This window comes from Myotis myotis, unplaced genomic scaffold (genome assembly GCF_014108235.1).
Source record: "Myotis myotis isolate mMyoMyo1 unplaced genomic scaffold, mMyoMyo1.p scaffold_m19_p_3, whole genome shotgun sequence".
NCBI classification, from domain to species: domain Eukaryota; kingdom Metazoa; phylum Chordata; class Mammalia; order Chiroptera; family Vespertilionidae; genus Myotis; species Myotis myotis.
In genome coordinates this window covers 177,992,660-178,017,048 of record NW_023416335.1, presented here as the reverse complement: position 1 = coordinate 178,017,048, position 24,389 = coordinate 177,992,660, and the positions used below count along the sequence as shown (strand labels likewise).

The 24,389-nt window shown below is 39.0% G+C and overlaps 2 protein-coding genes across 8 annotated transcripts in view; one reads left to right on the top strand and one right to left on the bottom strand.

Moving 5' to 3' along the window:
* The window catches only part of INTS13 (integrator complex subunit 13), a 29,689-nt gene extending 28,744 nt beyond the window's left edge, over window positions 1–945 (bottom strand). For 2 of the 3 annotated variants that reach the window (XM_036297387.1, XM_036297388.1), the window contains exon 1: window positions 714–726. The gene's annotated coding sequence lies outside the window, so the exon portion shown is untranslated. Of the gene's footprint in view, window positions 1–713 lie in introns of all 3 variants that reach the window. The other variant, XM_036297385.1, reaches the window with a different exon arrangement.
* Window positions 134–23,142, top strand: FGFR1OP2 (FGFR1 oncogene partner 2). 5 transcript variants are annotated; one of them, XM_036297389.1, is made up of 8 exons: window positions 134–384; window positions 922–1,064; window positions 5,359–5,507; window positions 12,940–13,057; window positions 14,527–14,669; window positions 17,415–17,558; window positions 20,017–20,130; window positions 21,140–23,142. In XM_036297389.1, exons 2-8 carry the CDS (start codon window positions 1,061–1,063, stop codon window positions 21,275–21,277), a joined length of 810 nt encoding a protein of 269 aa, XP_036153282.1. In that variant the 5' UTR covers window positions 134–384; window positions 922–1,060; the 3' UTR covers window positions 21,278–23,142. The 5 variants fall into 5 exon arrangements, with proteins under 5 accessions (XP_036153282.1, XP_036153284.1, XP_036153283.1 ...); XM_036297392.1 differs by having other exon boundaries at window positions 135–384; window positions 17,415–17,528; XM_036297391.1 differs by lacking the exon at window positions 922–1,064 and having other exon boundaries at window positions 134–309.
* The last annotated feature ends 1,247 nt before the right edge of the window (window positions 23,143–24,389 follow it).

Here is a 24,389-nt window from a genome sequence, read left to right as displayed (position 1 = left end):
GTGAGAAACCAAGCGAAAAAAACCTGAGTAGGTTAACGGGGCGGGGCTTAGACTGGGCCCGCCCCCACCTCTCGCGCAAGTCAGGGAGAAGCTGCAAGTGAATCTCTTGGGTCAGCCCCCCCACGGTGACGCAAGGAAGGAAATCTCGCGAGGTTGGAGTGCTGGTGGGAGCGCTAGTCTGACGCGGTTCCCGGTCCAGTGATGGGGCCGACCCCTGCGGACCCCCCAGTTGCCCGCCGACTACCTCAGTCTTGTTCTAGGTCTGCGCGCTGAAGACGCTGAACAGGCGGAAGGACTCTCTCCCCTTGCGTGCGTAGGTCCCCGTTGGCAGAGGCTTTGAGCCCTGATCGCCAAAGCTGACGGCTGCGAGGGACTGAGATCAGAGTAAGTGGAATAAACCCGGGGGCCAGAGCAGGCGAGGGGAGCCGTTAGCTTCCTTTGCCGGGGCCGCTCTGGTGCTTAGCTCCTCCTGAGCTACCGATCGCCCGGCCCTCGGTTGCCCCCCGCCGGTTAGCCCCTCCGGGGAGCCGTACTTCCTCTCCCCGGCCTCAGGTCTGAGCTCCTGGTTCCGGGGCTGCAGTGCGGAAAGTTTAATGAAAAGCTTTGGCCCTGGCCCTCGGGACACACCTTCCGTCTGTTTTCTTGCTGCCTAACCCACCAGGGAGCTCACCGTTGAGGGGAGGGAAGGGGGACCCTTTCGGTTTTCACTTTACCTCTTTGCAGCATAGGACATAGAGCACTCTTTTCTCCTTCTTGAAACTGCCGTCTGAGGATTGCTACTCCTTCCCTGGTTTTCTTCCTGCCGTTCTTCTGTACCCCATGATTGATAGTGGGTCCAGTCCTGCTGGCCAAGCTGGGAACCTGCGTCCTTGATTCTGCATTTCCACTCGCACTGCACTATGTTATTTCTTCTTTCCCCAGAATGGTGCAGGTGCCCTCCCCCAGCTAAGCTTCCCCGCCATCATCCTTCCCAGTGAGTTATCGTTCTGAACTACACATCTGTTTATGTCGCTGCCTAAACTTTTTCGGTCACCGATTTTGCCGACAGAACTGTTTCCTGATGGGTAAGCAGTACCATTCAGGACCTCTTACTGTCAGTCCCAATCTAGTTTGCCTTCTTAGTCTCGTCTTGCTTCTCCAGATACCTTACTATCCGACCACACCAGGCAGCTGGCTGTAGCCCCAAACATGTCGTGCACTTTCACAGCTGTGTGCCTTTGACATTTAAAAAATATGTGTGTGTGTATATGTATGTATATACACACACACACACATATATATACTAGAGGCCTGGTGCACAAAAATTTGTGCGGGGGGGGGGGGGGGGGTCCCTCAGCACGGCCTGTGCCCTCTCGCAGTCTGGGACCCCACAGGGGTGACTACTTGCTGGCTTAGACCCGCTCCCCAGGGGATTGGGCCTAAGATGGCAGTCAGACATCCCTCTGGCAGCCTGGCAGCCCTCGGGGGATGTCCACTTGCCAGCTGGGAGCAGACCTAAGCTGCAGTCAGACATCCTTAGTGCTGCTGAGGGGGCAGGAGAGGCTCCCACCACCACCGCTGTACTGGCAGCCATCAGCCTGGCTTGTGGCTGAGCAGAGCTCCCCTGTGGGAGTGCACTGACCACTAGGGGGCAGCTCCTGCATTGAGCGTCTACCCCCGGTGGTCAGTGTGTGTCGTAGTGACCAGTCATTCCCAGTCCTTCTGCTATTAGGGTCAGTTGGCATATTACCCTTTTACTATATAGGATAGAGGCCTGGTGCACGGGTGGGGGCCGGCTGGTTTGCCCTGAGGGTGTCCCGGATCAGGGTGGGGGTCCCGCTTGGGTGCCTGGCCAGCCTGGATGAGGGGATGATGGCTGTTTGCAGCTGGTCACACCCCCTTCAGGGTGGGGGTCCCCACTGGGGTGCCTGGCCAGTCTGGGTGAGGGGCTGAGGGCCGTTTTCAGGCTGGCGGGTGACTGAAGCTCCCAACCTCTCCTTTTTTTCTTTTTTTTTTTTTCTTTTTATTCTGGGATTTATTTACCTTCTATGGCTGTCACTGGAGCTGAGAGCGGGCTTTAGCTCTGAGTCTCGCCTCCAGCTCTGAGACCTTGGCTGCTGAAAACAGGTATCTGAGTTTCTTTGGCTTCTATAATTGAAACACTGTTGCAGCTCCAGCTCTGAGGCCCAGCTGGCTGAAAACAGGTTTCTGGGGTTTGTTTAGCTTCTATAATTGCAACATTGTTTCTTAGAGTGCAAGCTCAGAGCCCAGCAGCGGCAGGCGGGGAACCTTGGCTTCCTCCATCACTGGAGCAAGCAAGCCTCCTGTTCGCTTCAGCTGCCTGGCTGCTGGCCGCCATCTTGGTTGGCAGTTAATTTGCATATTGCCCTGATTAGCCGATGGGAAGTGTGTCGGAGGTACAGTTAATTACCATGTTTGTCTGTTATTAGATAGGATATAATTTACATGCATTTTTCTTGATTTTTTTTTTTAGAGTGTAAGTTTATGAGAAAGCCATACTATGCCTTTTTCTTTTTCTATTCCATGTCTATTATCTATTAATTGACATTAGAGATACCTGCCTGAGCAACCCAATAGAAATTTTTAATTAGAGTAGATTGTTGACATTTGAAGACACTCAATGGCATATCGGTAGTCACAGTATTTCTGTTTGTCCAACTATAGGATACTGAATTTTGGGGTAAAAGAGAAAGAAGAGTGACTTGAATTTCTTTAAAATTTTGTTAACCAAAATCTAAAATTAACAGCTGTCAGTTGCTGTCATAGGTGGGTGGTGGTTTCTCTTTTATCAGCAGCAGAATGTTCTGAACCCGCTGCCAGGAGTCTGACTGTCAGTGTCTGTGGGTGGTAAAGTGGGCGAGTATATAGCTAATGCAGGGGGAAAACCTGCTTTAGAAAAATTTCACCTGTAATTTGGGCCCACCTATAGGAGATAATGTAAGTAATAATTAAGCATGATAAAAATAGGTAGATAAATGAGAATACCCCTTTTTAAATGTTTTATTTAACTGGAATATATTTTTTAAACTTGTTAGAGGGGTTGGAAACAATCTCCCTCCCACTCCATTTACTGACCCAAAAAGAGAGGGGAAACACAATGTTTTTCAAAAAAGGTCGCAAAGTTAATGCATATTATAAAACATTCTAAACTTTTCTGTGGTTTCACATACAGGAAATGAACATGCAGATTCTTAGAAACTCTGTGTCACTGTTTTTCTGAAATGCTAATAAAATAATGCTTTGAATTACCTGATGTTTAAAATTCATTTCTCAGAATAGCATTATTTTTATAGTTACAAAGCAAAATTTAAATATAGTTTATTTTGATAGTAGTATTTTTTTAGCAGTCTAGAGAATACTTTTTAAAGTGAATGTTAATTGTAATTGAGAAAGCCTATCAGTACACATCCATTGGTATTATAATTAACTCTAATGTCTAGTAAAAATGGATGCTAGGCTTTTACTGGTTAGAAAAAATATTTGAGCCCTGACCAGTTTGGCTCAGTGGATAGAGCGTCGGCCTGTGGATTGAAAGGTCCCAGGTTCGATTCCAGTCAAGGGCATGTACCTTGGTTGCGGGCACATCCCCCGTGGGAGGTGTGTAAGAGGCAGCTGATTGATGTTTCTCTCTCATCGATGTTTCTAGCTCTCTATCCCTCTCCCTTCCTCTCTGTAAAAAATCAATAAAATACATTTAAAAAATTTTTTTGACATTTTGTTATTTCATTCTGCATTAACACTCCCATTTATTTTCTAGTGCTGGCTTGAAATGCAATTTTTATAATATTTTGGTGGACCTGTTGGTGAAATAGAGTCGGGGAATTTGCTCTGTTTTTCCAGCCAGGAATACTGAGATAGTTTTTATTTATCTAAAAGCAAATAGTGTCCTGAGATCCACCTTGGCTCCTGAGTAGAGCACTAGCCTGGGTATTGGAAATTCTATTTCTGGTACTAGCTTGACTCCTTCCTTGCTGCATGGTGCTGTCATTCATTTCCTTTCATTTGGAATCCCTGAGTCTTTCCTCATTGATAAATGGGAATACACTTGTCCTGTTGACCAAAGGACATTATTAGGTAGTAGTCCTCAGGTTCAGAAAGCTACTAACAGTTTGAATTAATTAAAATGATTATTTAGCAGTTTTATTTTATTGTACAGTGCTCTAGAGGTTCATTTGGGTTGACTTAGGTTAGAGAGAAGGCTAAGACTAGGTAACCCAAAATGAAATATCACCTCATGCTTGTGGGAATGACAATCATCAATAAACAACAAATAAGGATGTGAAGAAAAGGAAACCCTCATACACTGTTGCTGGGATTGTAAACTAGTACAGCCCCTAGGAAAAACTGGAGGTTCCTCAAAAAATTAAAAATAGAGCTGCTATACAATCCAGCAATTACACCTCTGGGGAATTTATCCAAAAACAAAACACTAACTAGAAAGATATATTAATTGTATGTTCATTGCAGCATTACTAGTAAGAGCCAAGATATGGAAGCCACCTAGATGTCTAACAATAGATGAATAGATATATATAAATCTCATGGTGTGTGTGTGTGTGTGTGTGTGTGTGTGTGTGTGTATTCTATATATATAAAAGGCTAAGTGGCCATCCAACCAGTAGCTGTGATGCTCAGTAACCACAGGGGGCAGACGCTTAACGCAGGAGCTGCCGAGCTACGTGATTTGACTTGGCAGCGGCAGTTCTTGGGTGATGTACCCGGGAACCAGAGAGGAGGGAGCCGGATTCCTGGGTGCATCACCTGAGAACCGCCCTCTTGCAATCCCGGACCCCTCAGGGGATGTGGAGAGCCGGTTTTGGCCTGATCCCCACAGGCCAGGCCGGGGACCCCACCTGCCAGCGTGACACATAGAGGCCACTTTGGCTGGTCAGTAGTGTGTGTAAACATTATCTCAGGTCACCTGACCAAGCAAAAGCTAGGAAGGATCTTACAGTCAGATTGACCACAGAATACAGATTAATAAAGTGACATCTTTCAAAAATGACAAGATAGGGAATGGCCTCATAAAGAACACTATTTCTGTATGATATAAAATGTATCCATTGGATGTTTACTTTTTTTCCCCCATCATAAATTCATGGTATTTTACATGCATTTTTATTATGTCTGCAAACTGTTTGCATGTATTCTAATTTTTTCAAATATTATAAATTCACTTTGTCTTGTGCCATCCTGATAGAAGCAAAGCTACGGGTGTTCTTAAATGTTTTTCTCTCTACTTACAATGAACAGTCCTGTAACAAATTTTGCTCCAGAAGCATATCTCTGTGAACATGAAACTGAAATAGGATGATGTGCCACCTTTGTTTTGAGTCTTGATTTCAATTTTTATTATAGGTATTCCTTTAGAAATGAGTTGCACAATTGAGAAGGCACTTGCTGATGCCAAAGCTCTTGTTGAGAGACTGAGAGATCATGATGATGCAGCAGAATCTCTGATTGAGCAGACCACGGCTCTCAACAAGCGAGTAGAAGCAATGAAGCAGGTTTGTTTTTTTTTTCTTTTTTGTTGATTTCATTTTTTTAAAAAAAGCAATCATTGATATTTATGTATTGTTTGAATCACTAACTTCTGCTTAATTAGAATGTAATTATTATTTTTTGATGTTCTTTTTAAAATTTAAAGGTAGCTTAACATGTATGTTTCAATTTTACTTTATAATTTTTGTATTGCTCAGGTGAAATATGTATTTTATATATATTCTAAAATTTGTAGACTTGATCACAATTTTTCTGACAGACACACATTTGAGTTTATAAAATACATGAATTTATTCAGTCCAGATACATTTGGCAAAGACCAGATAATGTCATTTACCAGTATAGACACATTTTGCTCTCATATTTTTATAATGTGAAAATGTTTGTTTTTCTTTATAAAACCAGCTAGATGATGTTATTTAACAACTTTTTAAAATAATGCAGAGTAATATCTACCTTATACCTTTTGCAGTTATTGCGTTTATGTTTGCTACCTTGCCAGTTAAAGAAGAAATGAAAAGAGCTTCACTTCTCGTTATCCTTAGTGTTGTGTGTAAGGACTTTCCAATGGGCCATGGAGTTTAGCTACCATTTAAAGCTCTCTTCTGATAAAAATTTTTAACTCTAAGAGAATTATAAAAGTTCTGATATTATGAAATCGGTAGGGGGAAATGTATATTCATAGCCTACTCTCATGAAATTCATTCATTTTTTAAAAGGAAGCAACTCTGGGATCCTGCTTTTATCAAAACTACTGGAAATAATGGAACAAGTTTACTTTGTTTGTCTTGCAACTCTGTTGCCCTAAAAAGATTACATACCACCTTAACTGTGTAGCTTGTCTTATGTATTCCAGTGAACATATATCTGATATTGAGCTGTGAAAAGAATTTGACATCTAAATTTAGAACCAGCAATGTTATAATGACTGTGTTACTTAGTGTCTCATAAAAATGCCTTGAAGCCAAAACCGGTTTGGCTCAGTGGATAGAGCGTCGGCCTGCGGACTGAAAGGTCCCAGGTTCGATTCCGGTCAAGGGCATGTACCAGGGTTGCGGGCACATCCCCAGTGGGAGATGTGCAGGAGGCAGCTGATCGATGTTTCTCTCTCATCGATGTTTCTAACTCTCTATCTCTCTCCCTTCCTCTCTGTAAAAAATCAATAAAAATATTTAAAAAAAAAATGCCTTGAAAATAAAATTAGATTCCTAGTTATTTAAAAAAGATAATAATTTTGCACATATTATTGAGATAAAACTTACATACCATAAAGCTTATCCTTTTGAAGGGTACAGTTTATTGGATTTTAGAATATTCTCAGGTTGTGTAACCATAATTACTAATTCCAGAATATTCTCATCATCCCAAAGCCCCATTCTCCCTTCCCCAAGCCATCACTGATTTTTCTCTCTCAATGGATTTGCCTATTTTAGACATTTCATATGAACAGAATCTTGCAATGTTGGGCTTTTTGTGACTGATTTAACAATGTTTTCAAAGTTCATTTTATAGCAGATATCAGTGCTTCATTCCTTTTTATTACCCAACTAGAGGCCCGGTGCATGAAATTCATGCTGTTGGGGGTCCCTCAGCCCAGCCTGCGCCCTCTCACAGTCAGGGAGCCCTCAGGGGATGTCCGACTGACAGCTTAGGCCCACTCCCCATGGGAACCAGCCTAAGCCAGCAGTTGGACATCCTTAGCACTGCTGCAAAGGCAGGAGAGGCTCCCGCCACCTGCACTCGCCAGCCATAAGCCTGGCTTTTGGCTGAGCAGCGCTCCCCCTGTGGGGGCGCACTGACCACCAGGGGGCAGCTCCTGCATTGAGCATCTGCCCCCTGGTAGTCAGTGCGCATCACAGCAACCGGTCGTTCTGCCATTTGGTCAATTTGCATATTAGCCTTTTATTATCCTATGTAATTCAGTTTTCATATTAGCCTTTTATTATCCTATACTAGTAGACCAGTGCACGAAATTCGTACACATTAAAAGGGAATTAATTAGTGGAAATATTTTAATATTGCTATTTGCCCTTTCTCTGTACTAGAAGTGTGAGAAATGAAAGGAAATTAGTAAAATGTGTATGAAAATAATATGTAAATTTATTAATAAAGAAATAGTAACAAAAGGATATAACAACAACAGAGGCATGATATAAAAATGACAAAAACATGATATGAAAACAACAAAACCATGATATAAAAACAACAGTGATGCAAACAATGACTGATAAAGTGATTAAACTAATTCTAATATCTCCCTGTACACCACATTAAGAGTGAAAACACTTTCAGAGTGCTTGACTAATTTCCCTTGTGCTGAAGTATTTAGAACTTTAACTTTAACATCACATGCTCTTCGAACTCGAGAGAAAGCAACATGTAACTGACCATGTGTGAAAACGGGTTCAGGTAGGAATATGCCTATCCTATCTAGAGTTTGTCCTTGTGATTTATTAATAGTCATCACAAATGCTGGCATCATGGGAAACTGACGTTGATTCAATTTAAATGGGAGGCCACTGTCAGATGGGGACAAATCAATTCTTGGAATCAGAACAACCCCTCCCTCTGCAGACCCTGTTAATACTTCAGCTTCGATAATGTTAGGTCATAATCTTTAGATAATAAATCTGGGACCATTACAAAGACCCCATTTACTATTGAGATTTCTCAATAGCATGATGATTACACCCACTTTCAATTTTAATTTATGACATGGCATTCCCAAAGGAATAATACTATTAAGAAATTCGGGCCAAAACCGGTTTGGCTCAGTGGATAGAGCGTTGGCCTGCGGACTGAAGGGTCCCAGGTTCGATTCCGGTCAAGGGCATGTACCTGGGTTGCGGGCACATCCCCAGTGGGGGATGTGCAGGAGGCGGCTGATCGATGTTTCTCTCTCATCAATGTTTCTGACTATCTCTCTCCCTTCCTCTCTGTAAAAAATCAATAAAATATATTTAAAAAAAAAAAAAAAAGAAATTCGGAAAGACAGTCAGTCTGATGTGATTGAGACAAGGGAGGTTTTCAGGGGGAGACTGGGAGATAGGGGCCTCCCCTCCCCCTCCTCCTCTTCCTGCGCGGACCTCAACCCCTCCCCAGTCCACTCCCGACCCGCGCACCACGCGGAAGACACCCCTCCCCCTCCCACTTTCCCCTCCTCCCGGTGGGGAGGGGGCTGTGCTGCGTGGAGAGAACTCAGCAACGATTCCGAGAATGGTAAATAACGCTGATCATCTCTAGAAAGGATATTGCTTCACCTCATGTAAAGTATGCTCAATTCCCTCCCAGTGGTATAGCAGACAGAAGAACCAAGATGGCGGCGTAAGGTACAGACCTGTGTGTGCTGCCTCCCACAACAACATTGAGACTACCAACTATAAAACAAACAGTTTTCATTCAGAACCATGGGAAAGCTGGCCCAGTGGAAGCTCTACAACTGGAAGGAAAGAAAGAAGAGCATTGAGACTGAGTAGGTTGTGCAGAGGCTCCAAGAACGGAGGTATGGAATCACGCGCCAGGCCGACTGCAACTGGATGCGCGGTTTTTTTCAATTAGAAGGGGTTGCAGACTCTCGAGTCCACTGAGCTGGTTTAGGGCGGAATTCTGAGGCCCCAGACCCCTACTGGGAGAGGCGGGACGGCCTTGCAACTGGCTGGAGAGTGAGAGTGGCTGTCTCACGGAGCTGCTCGCTGACACTCGGGGACGCGAGATGCTGAGTCACGGAGAGGTGAGGAGGCATGGAGACGCCATTGCCCCTTGCTCCACCCTGGTGATTCCCGGGACCCCGCCCTACTCAATTTACATCCCCACCCAAGCTGTGCTAGTGGCACAAAGAGAACCACCGGCACTTTTGCAGCCCAGCCCAGCAGAATGCAGATTTCAACTCCTCAAGAAGCAGAATCAGGTTTGGAGGGAGCCGGAGCCGGACCCGGCTGGGCTGGCGATGTGGAACCGCTGTACCAGCAAACACACAGGCAGGTCCACCAGATCCAGTCTCACATGGGATGCTGGGAGACGGCAGACAGTCAGTCTGTGCACTTGGTAGAAAACAAAATCCAAGCAAGCATACCAGATATTCAGCCACCAGGAACGCTGGGAGATTTTGTCCAGCAAGGAGCCGCCCAACAAAGGACAGAATGCCAAACTTCGTGTTGCAGAGACGGTCCCCGTGAGGCTGAGACGGCCCCCGTGAAGCCGAGGTGGTCCCTGTGGGGCTGGGATGGCCCCCGTGAGGGAGGTTGCAACGGCCCCAGTGAGGCTGCAACAGCCCTGGTGAGGTTGAACGGCCCCAGTGGGGTTGAGACGGTTCCTGTGGGGTTGGGACGGCCCCTGTGGGGTTGAGACGGCCCCAGGGAGGCTGAGACAGCCCCAGTGAGGTTGAAACGGCCCCTATGAGGTTGAGACGGCACCAGTGAGGCTGAGACGGTCCCTGTGAGGCTGAGACAGCCCTTGTGAGTCTGGGACGGCCCCGGTGAGGTTGAATCGCCCCCGGTGAGGTCGAGATGCCCCCGGTGAGGTCGAGACAGCCCCGGTGAGGTCGAAGCGGCCCCGGTGAGTTCGAAATGGCCCCGGTGAGTCCGAAGCGGCCCCGATGAGGCTGAGACGGCCCCTGTGAGATTGAGACGGCCCCAGAGAGCTTGCAACGGCCCCGTTGAAGGTGAAACGGCCCCGGTGAGGTTGAAACGGCCCCTGTGAGGTTGAGCCAGCACCAGTGAGGCTGAGACGGCCCCTGTGAGGCTGAGATGGCCCTTGTGAGTCTGGGACGGCCCCTGTGAGGCTGAGATGGCCCCTGTGAAACTGAGACGGCCCCTGGGAAGCTGAGAAAAATACCACATGAACTCAATCATTTATGAATAATAAGGACCATTATAGATTGATGAACAAAAATGGATACAGAGGCAGAGCAGCATTGAGCAGAATGTCAAATTACAGTGGGAACCCTGGAGAGGGTTGGGGGGGCGGGTAGGAGATCAACCGAAGGACTTATATGCATGCATATGAGAATAACTAATGGACACAAGACACTGGGGGGTGGGGGAAGCCGGGGGAATGTCAAGTGGGGAGGGGGGAAGGAGACATGTGTAATACTCTTTGTAATACTTCAAGAAATAAAAAGAAAATGATAGGAAAAAAAAAAAAGAAATTCGATGGGAAAATTTTCCTTTTCAGCATCATCTGTGGAATCAATGGAATCATCACTCAGATATGTGTGAAAATCTCCATCGAGTATATCCAAAATTTCTTCATTTACTTTTTGAACGTGCTCATTTTTTGGACAAAGAATTGCACGTTGAGATATATTTTTAATATTATCTATAGATATAGCATTTCCAAAGGTAGCTTCAATAATAGATCCATTACAAATCATTTCACAGGGGTTTTCAATAATGTCCATTTCTAAATGAAAACTGCTATCAAGTTTGCCATCTCCAAGTTTTACTAACCATTCACTATAAGACATATTCCCTCCTCCCTGCTGTCAGGGTCCAGGGTGCAGGTGAATGGGATTCCTGGCTGGCAGGCTGCTGACAGTAAGCTGACCAACAGCTGATTCTATAAGGAATGGGGCTCCCTCCTCCCAAATTTCTCTTAGTATTCTGTCTATGGCATTTATAGCATGACTGGATGCCATGGTGCATTCGTCAATAATGAGAAGTTGGGCCTTTTTAATAGTTTTAGCAACTTCACTGTTTATATCGAGTCTAGAAATTAAAGTTTCATTTAGTGGAATGGGTAATTTATATTGGGAATGAAAGGTGCTTCCACCCAGAAGTAAATTTGCAGCAATTCTTGTAGACGCTGTGGGTAAAACAGTACTATCACGACCTCTAATATAATGTATTAAAACTTTATAAAGATATGCCTCCACGCTCTGAGGGCCGGTTCCTGCCTCAAACCTCGCCCTTACCCAAAACAGCTTGGGGAGGGTGCAGCTGTGGCTAAGAGGACCCAGGACTCAGTGCGTCCACGCTCCGAGGGCGCGTTCCTGCCTGAAACCTCACCGCCCTCACGGGAAACAGCTCGGGGAGTTTGCAGCCGTTTCCAAGACAACCACTGCAGGACTGACTTCCTTCTGGTTGGTTGAGCCTCGGTGGTGATGTTACACCCAGGGTTTTTATATAAATAGATAATTCAATTTGCATGTTAGCCTTTTATTATTGTATATAATAAAAGGCTAATATGCAAAATGACTGGCGGAACGACCAGTCACTATGATGCGTACTGACCACCAGCGGGCAGGCACTCAACGCAGGAGCTGCCCCCTGGTGGTCAGTGCGCTCCCACAGGGGGAGCACCTCCCTGCCAGAAGCTGGGCTCACAGCTGGCCAGCGCAGCGGTGGTGGCAAGAGCCTTTCCCACCTCTGTTGCAGGCAGTGTTAAGGAGCGAGGGGTCCCGGACTGCAAGAGCTCCTGACTGCAAGAGGGATGTCTGACTGCCAGCTTAGGCCTGATCCCCCTGAGGGGACCCAGACTGCAAGAGGGCGCAGGCCGGGCTGAGGGGACCCCCCACCCCCTCAGTGCACGAATTTCGTGCACCGGGCCTCTATATAGGATAATATTCCATTATAAGGATATGTCACATTGTGTCTACTATTCATCAATTGATGGACATTTGGATTATTTCTATGTTTTGGCTATTATAAATAATACTGCTATGAATACTTTTGTACAAGTTTCTGTGTGGACATGTTTTCAGTAATCTTGGGTATATAACTCAAAGTGGAATGGATGGGTCATATAATAGCTCTGTATAATTTTTTGAGGATCTGCCAGACTGTTTTTCCTAGTAGTTAGATCTTGCATTCCCATCAATAATATATGAGGGTTACAATTTCTCCACATTCTCTCCAACACTTGTTATTTGTCTTTTTTATTAAAGCCATCCTAGCAGTTATGAAGTGGTATCTTATATTGAATTGCATTTCCCTAGTGACTAATGATTTTAAGCATTTTTTCATGTGCTATTGGTCATTTGTATATTTTCTTTAGAGCATTGTCTCTTCAAATCCTTTGCCAGTTTTTTCTCCAGCTTTATTGAAATGTAATTGACATAAAACATTGTATATGTTTAAAGTATACAGTGTGATGATTTGATACACATATATTGTGAAGTGATTGCCATAAGATTAGTTAGCATTTCCCTCACCTGGCATAATTACCTTTTTCATATGTGTGGTGAGAACATTTAAGATCTACCCTCTTAGCAACTTTCAAACACACAATACAGTATTGTTAACTATAGTCACCGTGCTATACATTATATCCCCAGAACTTACCTTATTTGCCAGTTTTTTAATTGGGTTTTCTTAGCATTCATTTAGTTGTGAGAATTCTTTTTATATTTTGGATACTAGACCCTTATCTGATATATGATTCAGATTTACATTTTCAAATATTTTCTTCCCACATGTTCTTTTTTAATATTTTCATTAGTATCAGGAAGAAATTCAAGAACTTAATGAAGTTGCAAGACATCGGCCACGGTCTACATTAGTTATGGGAATCCAGCAAGAAAACAGACAAATCAGAGAATTGCAACAAGAAAACAAAGGCAAGATATATTATTTCTACATATAGCAAATCAAAAGAGAACTTTGCTTCCGGTTGGCATGGCTCAATGGTTGAGCATTGACCTATGAACCAGGAAGTCACGGTTCAATTCCTAGTCAGGGCACATGCCCAGATGGATTGTAGGCTCCCTCCCCAGTGTGGGTCATGCAGGGGGTAGCCGATCAGTGATTCTCTCTCATCTTTGATATTTCTGTCTCTCTCTCCTCCTCCCTTCCTCTCTGAAATCAATAAAAATATTTTTTTAAAAAGAGAGAGAACTTTACAATTGTACTGTCAACTTGGGATCAATTAATATTGTCAAACATGGGAAAATAATCAATTGAATTTACTTTTTGATGTTAATGTCATCTCTACTTCATAGGTCTGTTGCCCTTTTTTCTGTTCTACATTTGAATGTCTGCCTTGCTTGGAGTCATCTTACATTCTGACTTTAAATATTCAGTTTGTGCCATTGTTGTTACGTATGAAATAACTCAATTTTATTCTCTGCAATCCCACCACTTTGTTCCCCAGCTTAGGTGTTCATAGTCTCTTCCTGAACTATCCTAATTCGCCTCCCTGATTCCATCCCCTGCAATCCATCTTCAACACTGGCATCAGATTGATTTTTTAAATTATCTAATCATATTATTTAGCTTAAGAACCCTCATTGTACAACATCAGGTCTTCAAATAACATCAATTTGTTCATTTCGTTTTATAGTTGATGAAATGCTATAGGAACTTAACTATTTTTTATGTCATTTAGTCTTTGGTAAAATTGATTTTGTTATATGTCATTTTGCTTAAAGTCACGGAACCTGTCAGTTTCCTTGTGTACTTATGTCTTTATCCAATAGCCTTCAAAGTCAACTCCAAGCCTTCTTTTCTTTCTTCTTCTTCCCATGCTTCTCTTCTCTATGAAACCTTTGCTTTTGCCATCCCAAACTAGTTCCTAAATGCACTGTCACTTTCATACCTCCCTGCTTAGAATGTTTTTTGTTTTTCAGCTCAAGGAATGCAGGTTCACCTCAATACCATACTTCTGTGAAGCTTTCACTAATTTCTCCTCACAGACTTCTCATATATATTTGAGTAGAGCACATCTCTGCACTTACCACATTGTATTACAATTATTTATGTATTTGTTTTCTCGACTACACTCTGAGCTCCATGGCCTTTTGGTTTTCCTAATATAGAGCATCATCTGATACCTAATTGTTATTCATTGAATGGGTATTGAAATGATTCTCAAAAAATGTGTTTTAAATGGTAATTTAAAAACTAATAAAGGACTTCATTTGGTATCTTTTATTTCTATACTATCCTATATAGCTATATTGTTATTCATCAGGTTTTCTTTTTAAAATACCCTCTTTATAAGTTGCTTTTTTAATAAAGTAATACGGAAGAGAATATTTTATACATCTTTAACTCAAGTTTGAATAAAATATACTATTATTCTTGATAGAATTACGTACATCCTTGGAAGAACATCAGTCTGCCTTGGAACTGATAATGAGCAAGTATCGTGAACAAATGTTTAGATTGCTAATGGCTAGCAAAAAAGATGACCCGGGTATAATAATGAAGTTAAAAGAGCAGCACTCAAAGGTAATCCATTCTATAAATATAATTGGAAATGGAATAGAAGGACAATTGGTTAACTTATTTTTTTCATTTCTTGTTATAGATCATTTTATTTTATTTACTCTTTTAACTACCATTGTTCCTAGTAGCTTTAATATATATTAAAAAGTAAACTTTATTTGGGAAATAAAGGTAAGTATTCAATTCAAATTTATTTTTATAAGGTTATCTGCTTTTAAGAAATATTTCTTTAAATAGATTTCTGTATTGACATCTGTTGCAAAAACAAAAATTGGAATGCTAAAAACTTTTTTAAAAAATTGAACACAGATAAAGATAGATTTGTTTTTCTTAAAACTATTTTCTAAATAAGGCTGATTCATCCATACTATCATCTTGTTTATAATGGAAAGAACAGGGGGTCAGGGAGAGGAAAAGAACCAACATACTAAAAATTTGCTCTCCTCCCCCCAAATCACATATCAGGAACATAATGTTTAGAGATAGCTAACCTGGTTAAAAATTAGTGTTTTTCCTTCTGTTCATTTGTTATTCCTGTGTCTGTTCCTTTTGTGTATGTCCCTTGTGTTTGCTAACAACTGCTATGAAGACAAGTAGAATAATCTTTACCATTTACCTTTTATTTTAAACTGAATTTTAACTGCTGGTATGGAATAAAAATATTAGAATAGATTGTAATTATGAGGCCATTTTCTATAATGGATAATGGTGAGCTAACTATTAGTGGTTTTAACTAATATTATTTAAGAAATATTGATTGTTATAAGACATTTTTATCTTTCTCAACTATTGAAACACATTTTAGATTCTTTGAAATGTTTCTTCCATCTTGGGGCTTGTAGATATTTTTAAATTATTAATTCTATTAAAATTAAATACCTAGTAAATAGATCTTTGTGTGACAACTTTGCACATTTGAGGAAGTTAGTAGTCTTGTGTCAAATAGTAAAGTAGTAAATTAATAAATACGAGTTGAATGTTAGTTAATTATGCTGTATTCATCTCCTAACCTAAAGGAAAATGTTGGATATTTAAGTAGCAATCTTTTGAGTGTAAAATGTATCTATTGTTAATGACATTATTATAAAATATTTATGTTTAAATGTATAACTTAAGAGGTTTTTTAAAGGTACAAAGATGAATTAAAAGTTGTTAAAAGAAATGTGATTTTTTTTTTAAAATATATTTTATTGATTTTTTATAGAGAGCAAGGGAGAAGGATAGAGAGTTAGAAACATCGATGAAAGAGAAACATCGATCAGCTGCCTCTTGCACACTCCCTACTGAGGATGTGCCCGCAACCAAGGTACATGCCCTTGACCAGAATCCAACCTGGGACCCTTGAGTCCGCAGGCTGATGCTCTATCCACTGAGCCAAACCGGCTAGGGCAAGAAATGTAATCTTGAGAAATTTCAGAAGTCCTTCTGTTCAATAATTTAAGAAATAGCCCTGGCTGGTTTTGCTCACTGGATAGAGCATCTGTCTGCAGACTGAAGGGTCCCAGGTTTAATTCCTGTCAAGGGCACATGCCCGGGTTGCAGGCTCAATCCCCAGTGAGGGGTGTGCAGGAGGCAGCTGACTAATAATTATCTCTCATCATTGATGTTTCTATCCCCTTCTCCCTTCCTCTCTGAAATCAATAAAAATACATTTTAAAAAATAAAAGTAATCTAAGAAATAAATTTTTAAGATCTAAAGAGAAGAATACTTTGACCAAAAAAAGTGCTTAGAGTAAGATACTGCAGCTTGCTATTCCCATCTGGTAGTAGCTATGACAGAAGTGAATATTTTCTGAAACACATGAGATTTTACCATTCACCAGAGAGCTGTTTTATTAATTAGCAAAATGAAACACTTCTTAAGATAGTTGTAAACCATCATTTTTTATTATATAAATTAAGTTCGTCATCATATGTGCCAATCCTTACCTTCCATAAAATGACTATTCAGTTACTTGTTATTAATTCTAACTAATACATATTAATGTTTGTGATTTTGATTTTCCCCAAAAAGGAGACACTTTGACTCAATTAAACAAACATCTATTAACATTTGCACTGGCTTAGTTATTATTAATAATAGGATGAATGAATGAATAAGTTCCATTATTCTATAATAGGAGCTTACAGTATAATGGGAGATACAGATACAAACATAACTGATATAAGGTCAAATGTGATGAATCCTAAAATAGAGATATGAATTATTCCAGGAATAGTAGAGGAAGCAAGATTAGTTCTCATGAAGAGCATCTGGAAGGAGTAAGGAAAGGAAGAAATCCAACTAAATTCAGTTTTGAATTAATTAGTGGGGGTTGGGCATCAACAAGCAGAGGTGAGTGAGCAGAGAAACTGGTATGATTAAGGTGCAGAAGTAGGAGATTCTAGGACATGGTTAGGTACTAGTGCTCTGACATACCTAAACACAAAAATAATTTTATAACACACTTAGGGGTAACAGAGTCACACATAACAGCATTTTGAAGTAAGAGACCCTTTTGGGACTACTGTAATCTAGAATTTTGCCCTTAATCTGAAAGTTTTTGAGCACACATTTAAAAATCAAAATGAGACCTCATTTTCATCCAAATATTCATTTTATTCATTATTTTTGAACAAATGCCTTTTTGGAAATCTTAAAAAAGCAAACATTTCAAACAGTTGGCTAACACGCATGAACTAACACTCATTCAGTTTTTAAATTACGGATAATGTCCGTATTAACATTATAATGACTCTGTACTACAGATTGACATGGTACATCGTAACAGCTCCGAAGGATTCTTCCTTGATGCATCTCGACACATCCTTGAAGCACCTCAACATGGACTGGAGAGAAGGCACTTGGAAGCAAATCAGAATGTACACTATATAAAACAGTCAATTTTGGGGGTGCGGATGGAAGGGGGGGTCCATTTAAAGAGTTTTTTTACATTGAATTTTTCTACCAGATTAAATCAGCACATAAATGAAATTAAGTCTTAAAATGCTGTGCTAGCCATGCAAAAATATTCAGTGTAGAAACTTTAAATCTGTCATTGACTCTCTGTGTATTATATCATACACATCCTGTTAGATAAGGGCAGGCCTTAAAGATTGTTCAGGCAAGCTTTTCATTTTGTTGCCCTTACTGCTGCTGCAAATTTAGTAAACTTTAAACAGTTATTCTCTTTCTGGACATCAAAGATATGTTCTTGGCAGTCATTTTAATCTGATTTCATAAAAATTTTGTTCAAATTATTAAATGAACTGTTTTAACTCAGATTTTTGACAGTTTGTTGTCCTTTAGTTTGAGTTTATAATAAAATGCCTTTGTATATGTGTTATTAAGTGTAGTATAGTATACTCTCCATTGTGTTTTAGCTGTCTATTTGTTGTTTGTTTGTTTGTTTGTTTGTTTGTTTTTTACCTTACTTATAGCTGGTCTTTATTGAGCCAAATTGAAATAAACCTAAGCAAAAAAGTTACAAGTGAAAGGCATGTCAAGACAGTTCAAGGATTATTTTGCTAACACTTCTTGCCTTTAGTTTTGAAAACACAGGTCTGGCCTCTTGTGCCCAATAAAAGATCTATGATACTTCTCCAAAGATTTTATTGTAATAAGTGAATCATTCATGAACTTGGCCTATAAAAATACTGCTCTGATTGAAGAATTGGGTGGTTTTTTTTCATGATGATTTTCTTAGACTCTGTCCTGAAGAAAAAAAAAATGGTGGTATCTTGTTTTCCATTTTAAAGGCAAGGAATTATTTGTTTCCTGTGTAATCATTTAACCTAGGCCAGTCCCAGAGGATATCAAATCATAAACTGAGCTAGCTGTTTGTATTCAGAATTTTTACTCATTTCCCTTATTCAACTTGTCCCTGCAGTTATCTGTATTTAACTTACTTTTAAACATTACATGCTTCCTTTATATTGGGAGGGATTTTAATCATTTTTAAGAATATGACAGATGTTTGTCTTGATATCATTCTTGCTACCATAACCTAATTTGGGGACATCCAACAGAACTTTCTGAAATGATGGAAATGTTCTTTTTCTGCACTGTTCAATATGGAAGCTGAGAGCCACATGTGGCTTTTGAGTACTTAAAGTGTCACTACTACAACTGAGGAACTGAATTGCTAATTTCTTTAAATGTATTTGATTTTAATTCATGTAAATTTAAATAGCACCATATTGGATGATGTCAGATCTATATTTTGCCTTTTCTGTGTACTAGAATTGTATAGAAAGGACCTACATTTTTGTTGGTTAAGAAAGTATTAAATGTGTTTGCTAAAGATATTCCTCTTCTTCATCTTATTTCCTCCATAGTTTGCTAATTTGTTTGTTTGTTTGTTTTTTGGGGGGGCCCTACTCAAATCCATTCTACCGTTAGAGAATATACAACTACTTAAGAGGCTTAATGTTTATTTGGAGAGCTATTAACTTTTATATTTAACTTTTGGTCTTAATATAGTAGAAGAACCCTCAAGTGCCAGTGAACAATGGTTTGTAGAAGGTTTTCATTTAAAAAATGATTATTCTTAAGTTTATGTTGATTTTAAATGTTTTGTCTGTATCTTTCACTTGACTGTAAGCTCCTTAAAATCAGGGAACATGTCTTAACGGAATTCATATTTCTGTTGCCTAGTACAGGTGTGAAAAAAAAGAAAAATGAATGGGATTGGAAGAAATTTGTGTAACTTGTACTAAAAAAGTGGATGACTATTTTATACTGAAATTATATTTTGAACAGTTTGCAAAGAAGGCCATTTAATATTTTAATACTTAAAAGCAGAACTATGTTCATTTTACTCAGTATGTATTATCTGTTATGTACTGAACACTTATAGGCAAATATAAACAAGATACAGTTTCTGCTGTCAAAGAGGATTATAATCGAGAAAGTTCTAGATTGGATTGAGATCGATTTTTAGGTATGGGTAGTATAGAAAAGATTTATAAATCATGAAAACTTCAGTGAAAAGAGGTGGAATATGTCAGAAAGTTTTATCTTTCCCATTACTTTGACAAGTCATATAGGTAGGTGCAAAAAAGAAAAGTTGCTGATCATTTGTAGTGAAAGGAATGTGAAATGAGCTCTCTTCTTACGAGTGGGTTTACTTAAATTATGCTGCTTAGTCTTAATTCTAGTCCTAAAATCTGATTTCAAAAGCACGATCATGGTCAGTCAGCTTTCTTGTAAATATCTGTTTATTATATTAATTACATTCATGTTAAATGGCAGTATGTGAATATTACATTCATATTAAGTGGCAGTAAAGATTTTATAAAGATGAGAGGATCCAAAAATAACAATAATACAGTATTTCACTAATTTGCAACTCCCATCTCTCTTTTTCAGGAATTACAAGCACATATTGACCAGATAACTGAAATGGCAGCAGTAATGAAGAAAGCCATTGAAATTGATGAGCAACAGGGTTGTAAGGAACAGGAAAGAATATTTCAGCTTGAAGTAAGTTTTAAATTGTAAAAGTAGGTGAAACTGCTTAAAGATCTATGCCAGAAAATATATCCTATAAATCATTGTCCTTTATTTTGTGTAGTGAAAGCATAAACCATTGTTGAATAAGCCGAATCAGTAGAATAGACTTTTGTACTTTAAAAGCTTCATTTTGAAATTATGGTGGAGAAATTGGTTGTACAGGGCCAAAATTATTTCTCTCTCTAAGCATACAAGATTCAAACTTTTCCAGTAAAGGGCCAGATAGTAAATTTTTTAGATTTTACAAACTAGATAGTCTGTTGCAACTACTCAACTCTTCCATTGTAATGTAAAATTTACAGTAAGATTTAATTTACAGTAACAGACCCCAAGCCAGACTGTAGTTTGCTGATCCCTGCCTTTTACCATTGAACTTAGAAAGTAAAATCAAAGACAGAGTGATAGAGAATAAATTATGAAAATTATTTTAAAATGTGTGCACATTTCTTATAATATCTACAAAAAAAAAAAAAAAAGGCAAAGTTGCTTACCTTTTGGTCTAGATTTGGTCACTTACTTTCCTTTTTGAAAAACATCATGATTTACTCAACCAGCCCTGTTGTCAAATTCCTGTAAGGTAAGAAACCAGATGGCTTGTCTTGTATTCCATGCTATCATGGAGGTAATAAAAGTACTAAAGTACTAAGAGGTTGTAGTCCCAGGGTATTACTCACAAACTTTCTGAGTGTATTTAAATATAAATCTAGATGTTAAAATAAGGCAATTTCTGAGGTTCTGTCTACAATTATAGCTGCATAAATAAGAAGACTTTGCAGAGGTAGAAGCCATTGAACACATGATTCCTACCTCTTTAAAATAAAGTGTTCTCTGGATTCAGGTTGTCAACTTCAGTTGCATATATATCATTCAGTGCATTTCTGTCAGTTACAGAACTTGCTTCTTATTTGTTATACTGTATGTTTGTGCTCTTGTAACTGGCTAACTTTGTGGCTGCATCTTTGTCTTTATTTTCTTATAGCAAGAAAACAAAGGCTTGAGAGAGATCCTTCAAATAACCCGAGAGTCGTTTCTGAACCTTAGAAAAGATGATGTATCAGAAAATACTTCTTTGTCAGCATTAGTGACCAATAGCGACCTGAGTCTGAGGAAGAGCTGAAGAGTCTGAGTTTCTTACAAGGCTCCAAATGATCCCTGGGACTGGTCTACTGACGTTAATGAATTAACAGGAAAATCAATCTCACGCTACTCTTTTTTCCCCTTTAATATGTACAGTGCACTGTAAATGACATTTTTAAGAGGTAGCAACAAAAAATGCATAGTTCATGGTATTAGACTTTATTCCAAAATGCAGTTGAAAAGTAGAAACAAGTGTTTGTTAATTGCTGAACAAATTGAAGATTTTTACAGTGACTGCTGAACATTTCAAGAGCTTCCAGTAGTGCTGTTGGCTTTCCGGATGATACTTGGAATATTCCCAGTAAATGTGTGGGAATTCATGAAGTTATCCCAATTTTAAAATACACATTTTGCCACAGTTTGGTGAGTGGAAGATCATCATACTAAGTTTTATCCTCCCTGTTTGGTGTCAAAGTTAACAAATAGCTTATGTACCATGAGACTTTAGCTTTAATGATTGCCTACCTTCCCGTTAATTTAAATTCTTGTCCAAAAAAAAAAAAATCAGTTTGAAAGGCTGTAGGAATGTCTTATATACACCATAAACAAAAGAGGTGATTTAATTTTAGCTAACTTACCATAATACTCAGCAAACAATTGTCCATAATTGCTAAGCATATGAGAAAGCATTTCAGGAATGAAAGAGAAGAAATACTACTTTCTAAGAAAGATCTTATAAGAGACATATTTAGTAGGTTAAACTACTCTGAAAGAATAATAAGTTTTGCTTTTAAATCATTAATGAAGAGATTTTCCTCTTGTGTGGTTGATATTTAAGGATACTGTGTAGCTCATTTAGCTAACAGTTGAAATGTTTGATAAAGCAAGCTAGGTATGGTTATTTCAAAGTAAGTTGGGAAATCCTCTGCCTCATAGAGTCCCTTTTTTAAAAGTAACTGTTAAGTGAGATAGAAAAAGTAAATTAAAAAAGTAATTTCTAGATCTATTCTTAAAGCACCCATGTGGTCCTCATAACCTATGAGATTTTTCTTATAACTTTCCAGTTAAAGAGGGACAAAAAAAATCCATGGAGTTAGGAGTATTTGTTTTATTTTTTTAATAAAATATATATCCAGTATGTAAATTTTTAAAAGCCACCAAAAATAGAAATGTGCTTTATCAATTGAAATGTAATTTTTTTCTTATTTTTGGTGATTACAGAATAAAAAGATCAAAGAAGTATCAGATATAAATATATTATGCTCATTTATATTAAATACATATTAAAATTAGCATAATAGAAAATTTACTTTGAGTATAAATTTGTTAAATGTTTACATGGTAATTTTTATGTATAATTTCCTATATTGGTAAAATTAAAAACTACTTTTCAGAATTTTTCTATCTTAAGTTTGGGGTAAGTGGGGTTGATAGGGCTGACTGAATAGAAAAGGGCTATTGACCCAAACATTAAATTGATTTTTGTTCTCATTCAGAGGCCTTAATGTTTTATAAATAAATGACAGTTTTTATTTTTTAACTTTTCTATTCGTTTTTGGGAAAGTATTCCTTAATTTGATGGCACATTCATTCATATAGTTTTTATCCCAAGTTAGAATGAAAGAAAATAAGCTACACAGTTGAGATTGTCTGAGGCAGTTTGAGGCAGCTCTATTATAAAACATTACTTGATAATTATTTTTGTAAACCAATAAGTTGAATTAATTTATTCTTAGTCTTCTTACTTGGATATAATTCTAAGATCTTGCTATTTAAAGACATTTACTTTGTCATATAGAAACAGTTTTCCACCCCATACTTTTTTGTTAAGCAGAACCTTACATTTATTCTGAAGGTGTGTAGTGCATAGGAGCCTATTTTATCAATAAAGATGAGTGATTAAAATTGGTGTGCTCTCCAAGTTAATTTGAAAATAATGCTGACATTTATTTTTTGGGTTTTTTTAATCTCTTCTTGGGGTTTTAATGATATTTAATAACAGGTATCAAATACATCAAGGAGTGAACTTTATACTAAAACATTCTATACAAATGCTGCTGTGGAGATAAGTATGGATATTGAATTTTTTTAGTATTATGTTCTTTGAAATGGATAACAACCTAGGACCTCAGAGAATTAACTTGGAAAAAACATGTTTTCATTGCATAAAATTGTAACCCCCCTCCCAAAGAAGAGATCATTGCAATATCATTGCAACATTAGAAGCCTCCTACCAGTTCACCAGAGAAAAATGAGAAGTAATCAGTGATTTACATTTTCTTTATGATAACAGCACATTTGGAAAGGGAGTCAGGCATCCCAAATTTTGGTCTGGGCACTACTTTATAACTAACTTCATATAATTGGCTCCTTCATCAAGGATTTCCTAATTATTCTCACCACAAAAACAACATAATTATGATATGATAAAATAAAGGGTTCAGATAACATGATTTCTGAAGTCCATTCCTACCCAGCCAGTGTGACTCAGTGGTTGAGCATCAACCTATGAACCAAGAGATCACTGCTTGCAATGAACTTGTATACATATATGCATAACCTGTGCGCACGGACAATGGAGTGGTGAGGGGGTGGGGGGAATGGGCTGGAAGAGGTTAATAGGGGGAAAGGAGGACCTATGTAATACTTGCAACAATAAAGCCTTTTTTAAAAAATAAAAAAAGGATCACAGTTGGATTCCTGGCCAGAGCACATGCCTGGGTTGCCAGCTTGATCCCCAGTAGGGGGTGAGCAGGAGGCAGCCGATCAATGATTCTCTCTCATCATTAATGGTTCTCTCTCCTCTTTCCTCTCTGAAATAAGTAAAAATATACTTTTAAAAAAATAAAGTCCATTTGTGGTCTCATATTCTAGCAATTTCTTTGTTAAAATCAGTTACTATCTCATCTTCTATGGAACTCAGTTGATCTATAGCACTGGTGAGCTACTGTGGTTTGAAAACATGGTAGGTAGCCTATAACAGATTATCAGAAACAAAATAGGACAGTATACTTTTCCAATACTATTACTTTCCTTCAGTTTGACATACCTAAAGTTCTAATGAACTAACCCACTAAAGACATCAGCTTGCCCCAGAATTCCTTCATTTCTTTCTTTTTTTTTTTTAAATATATTTTATTGATTTTTTACAG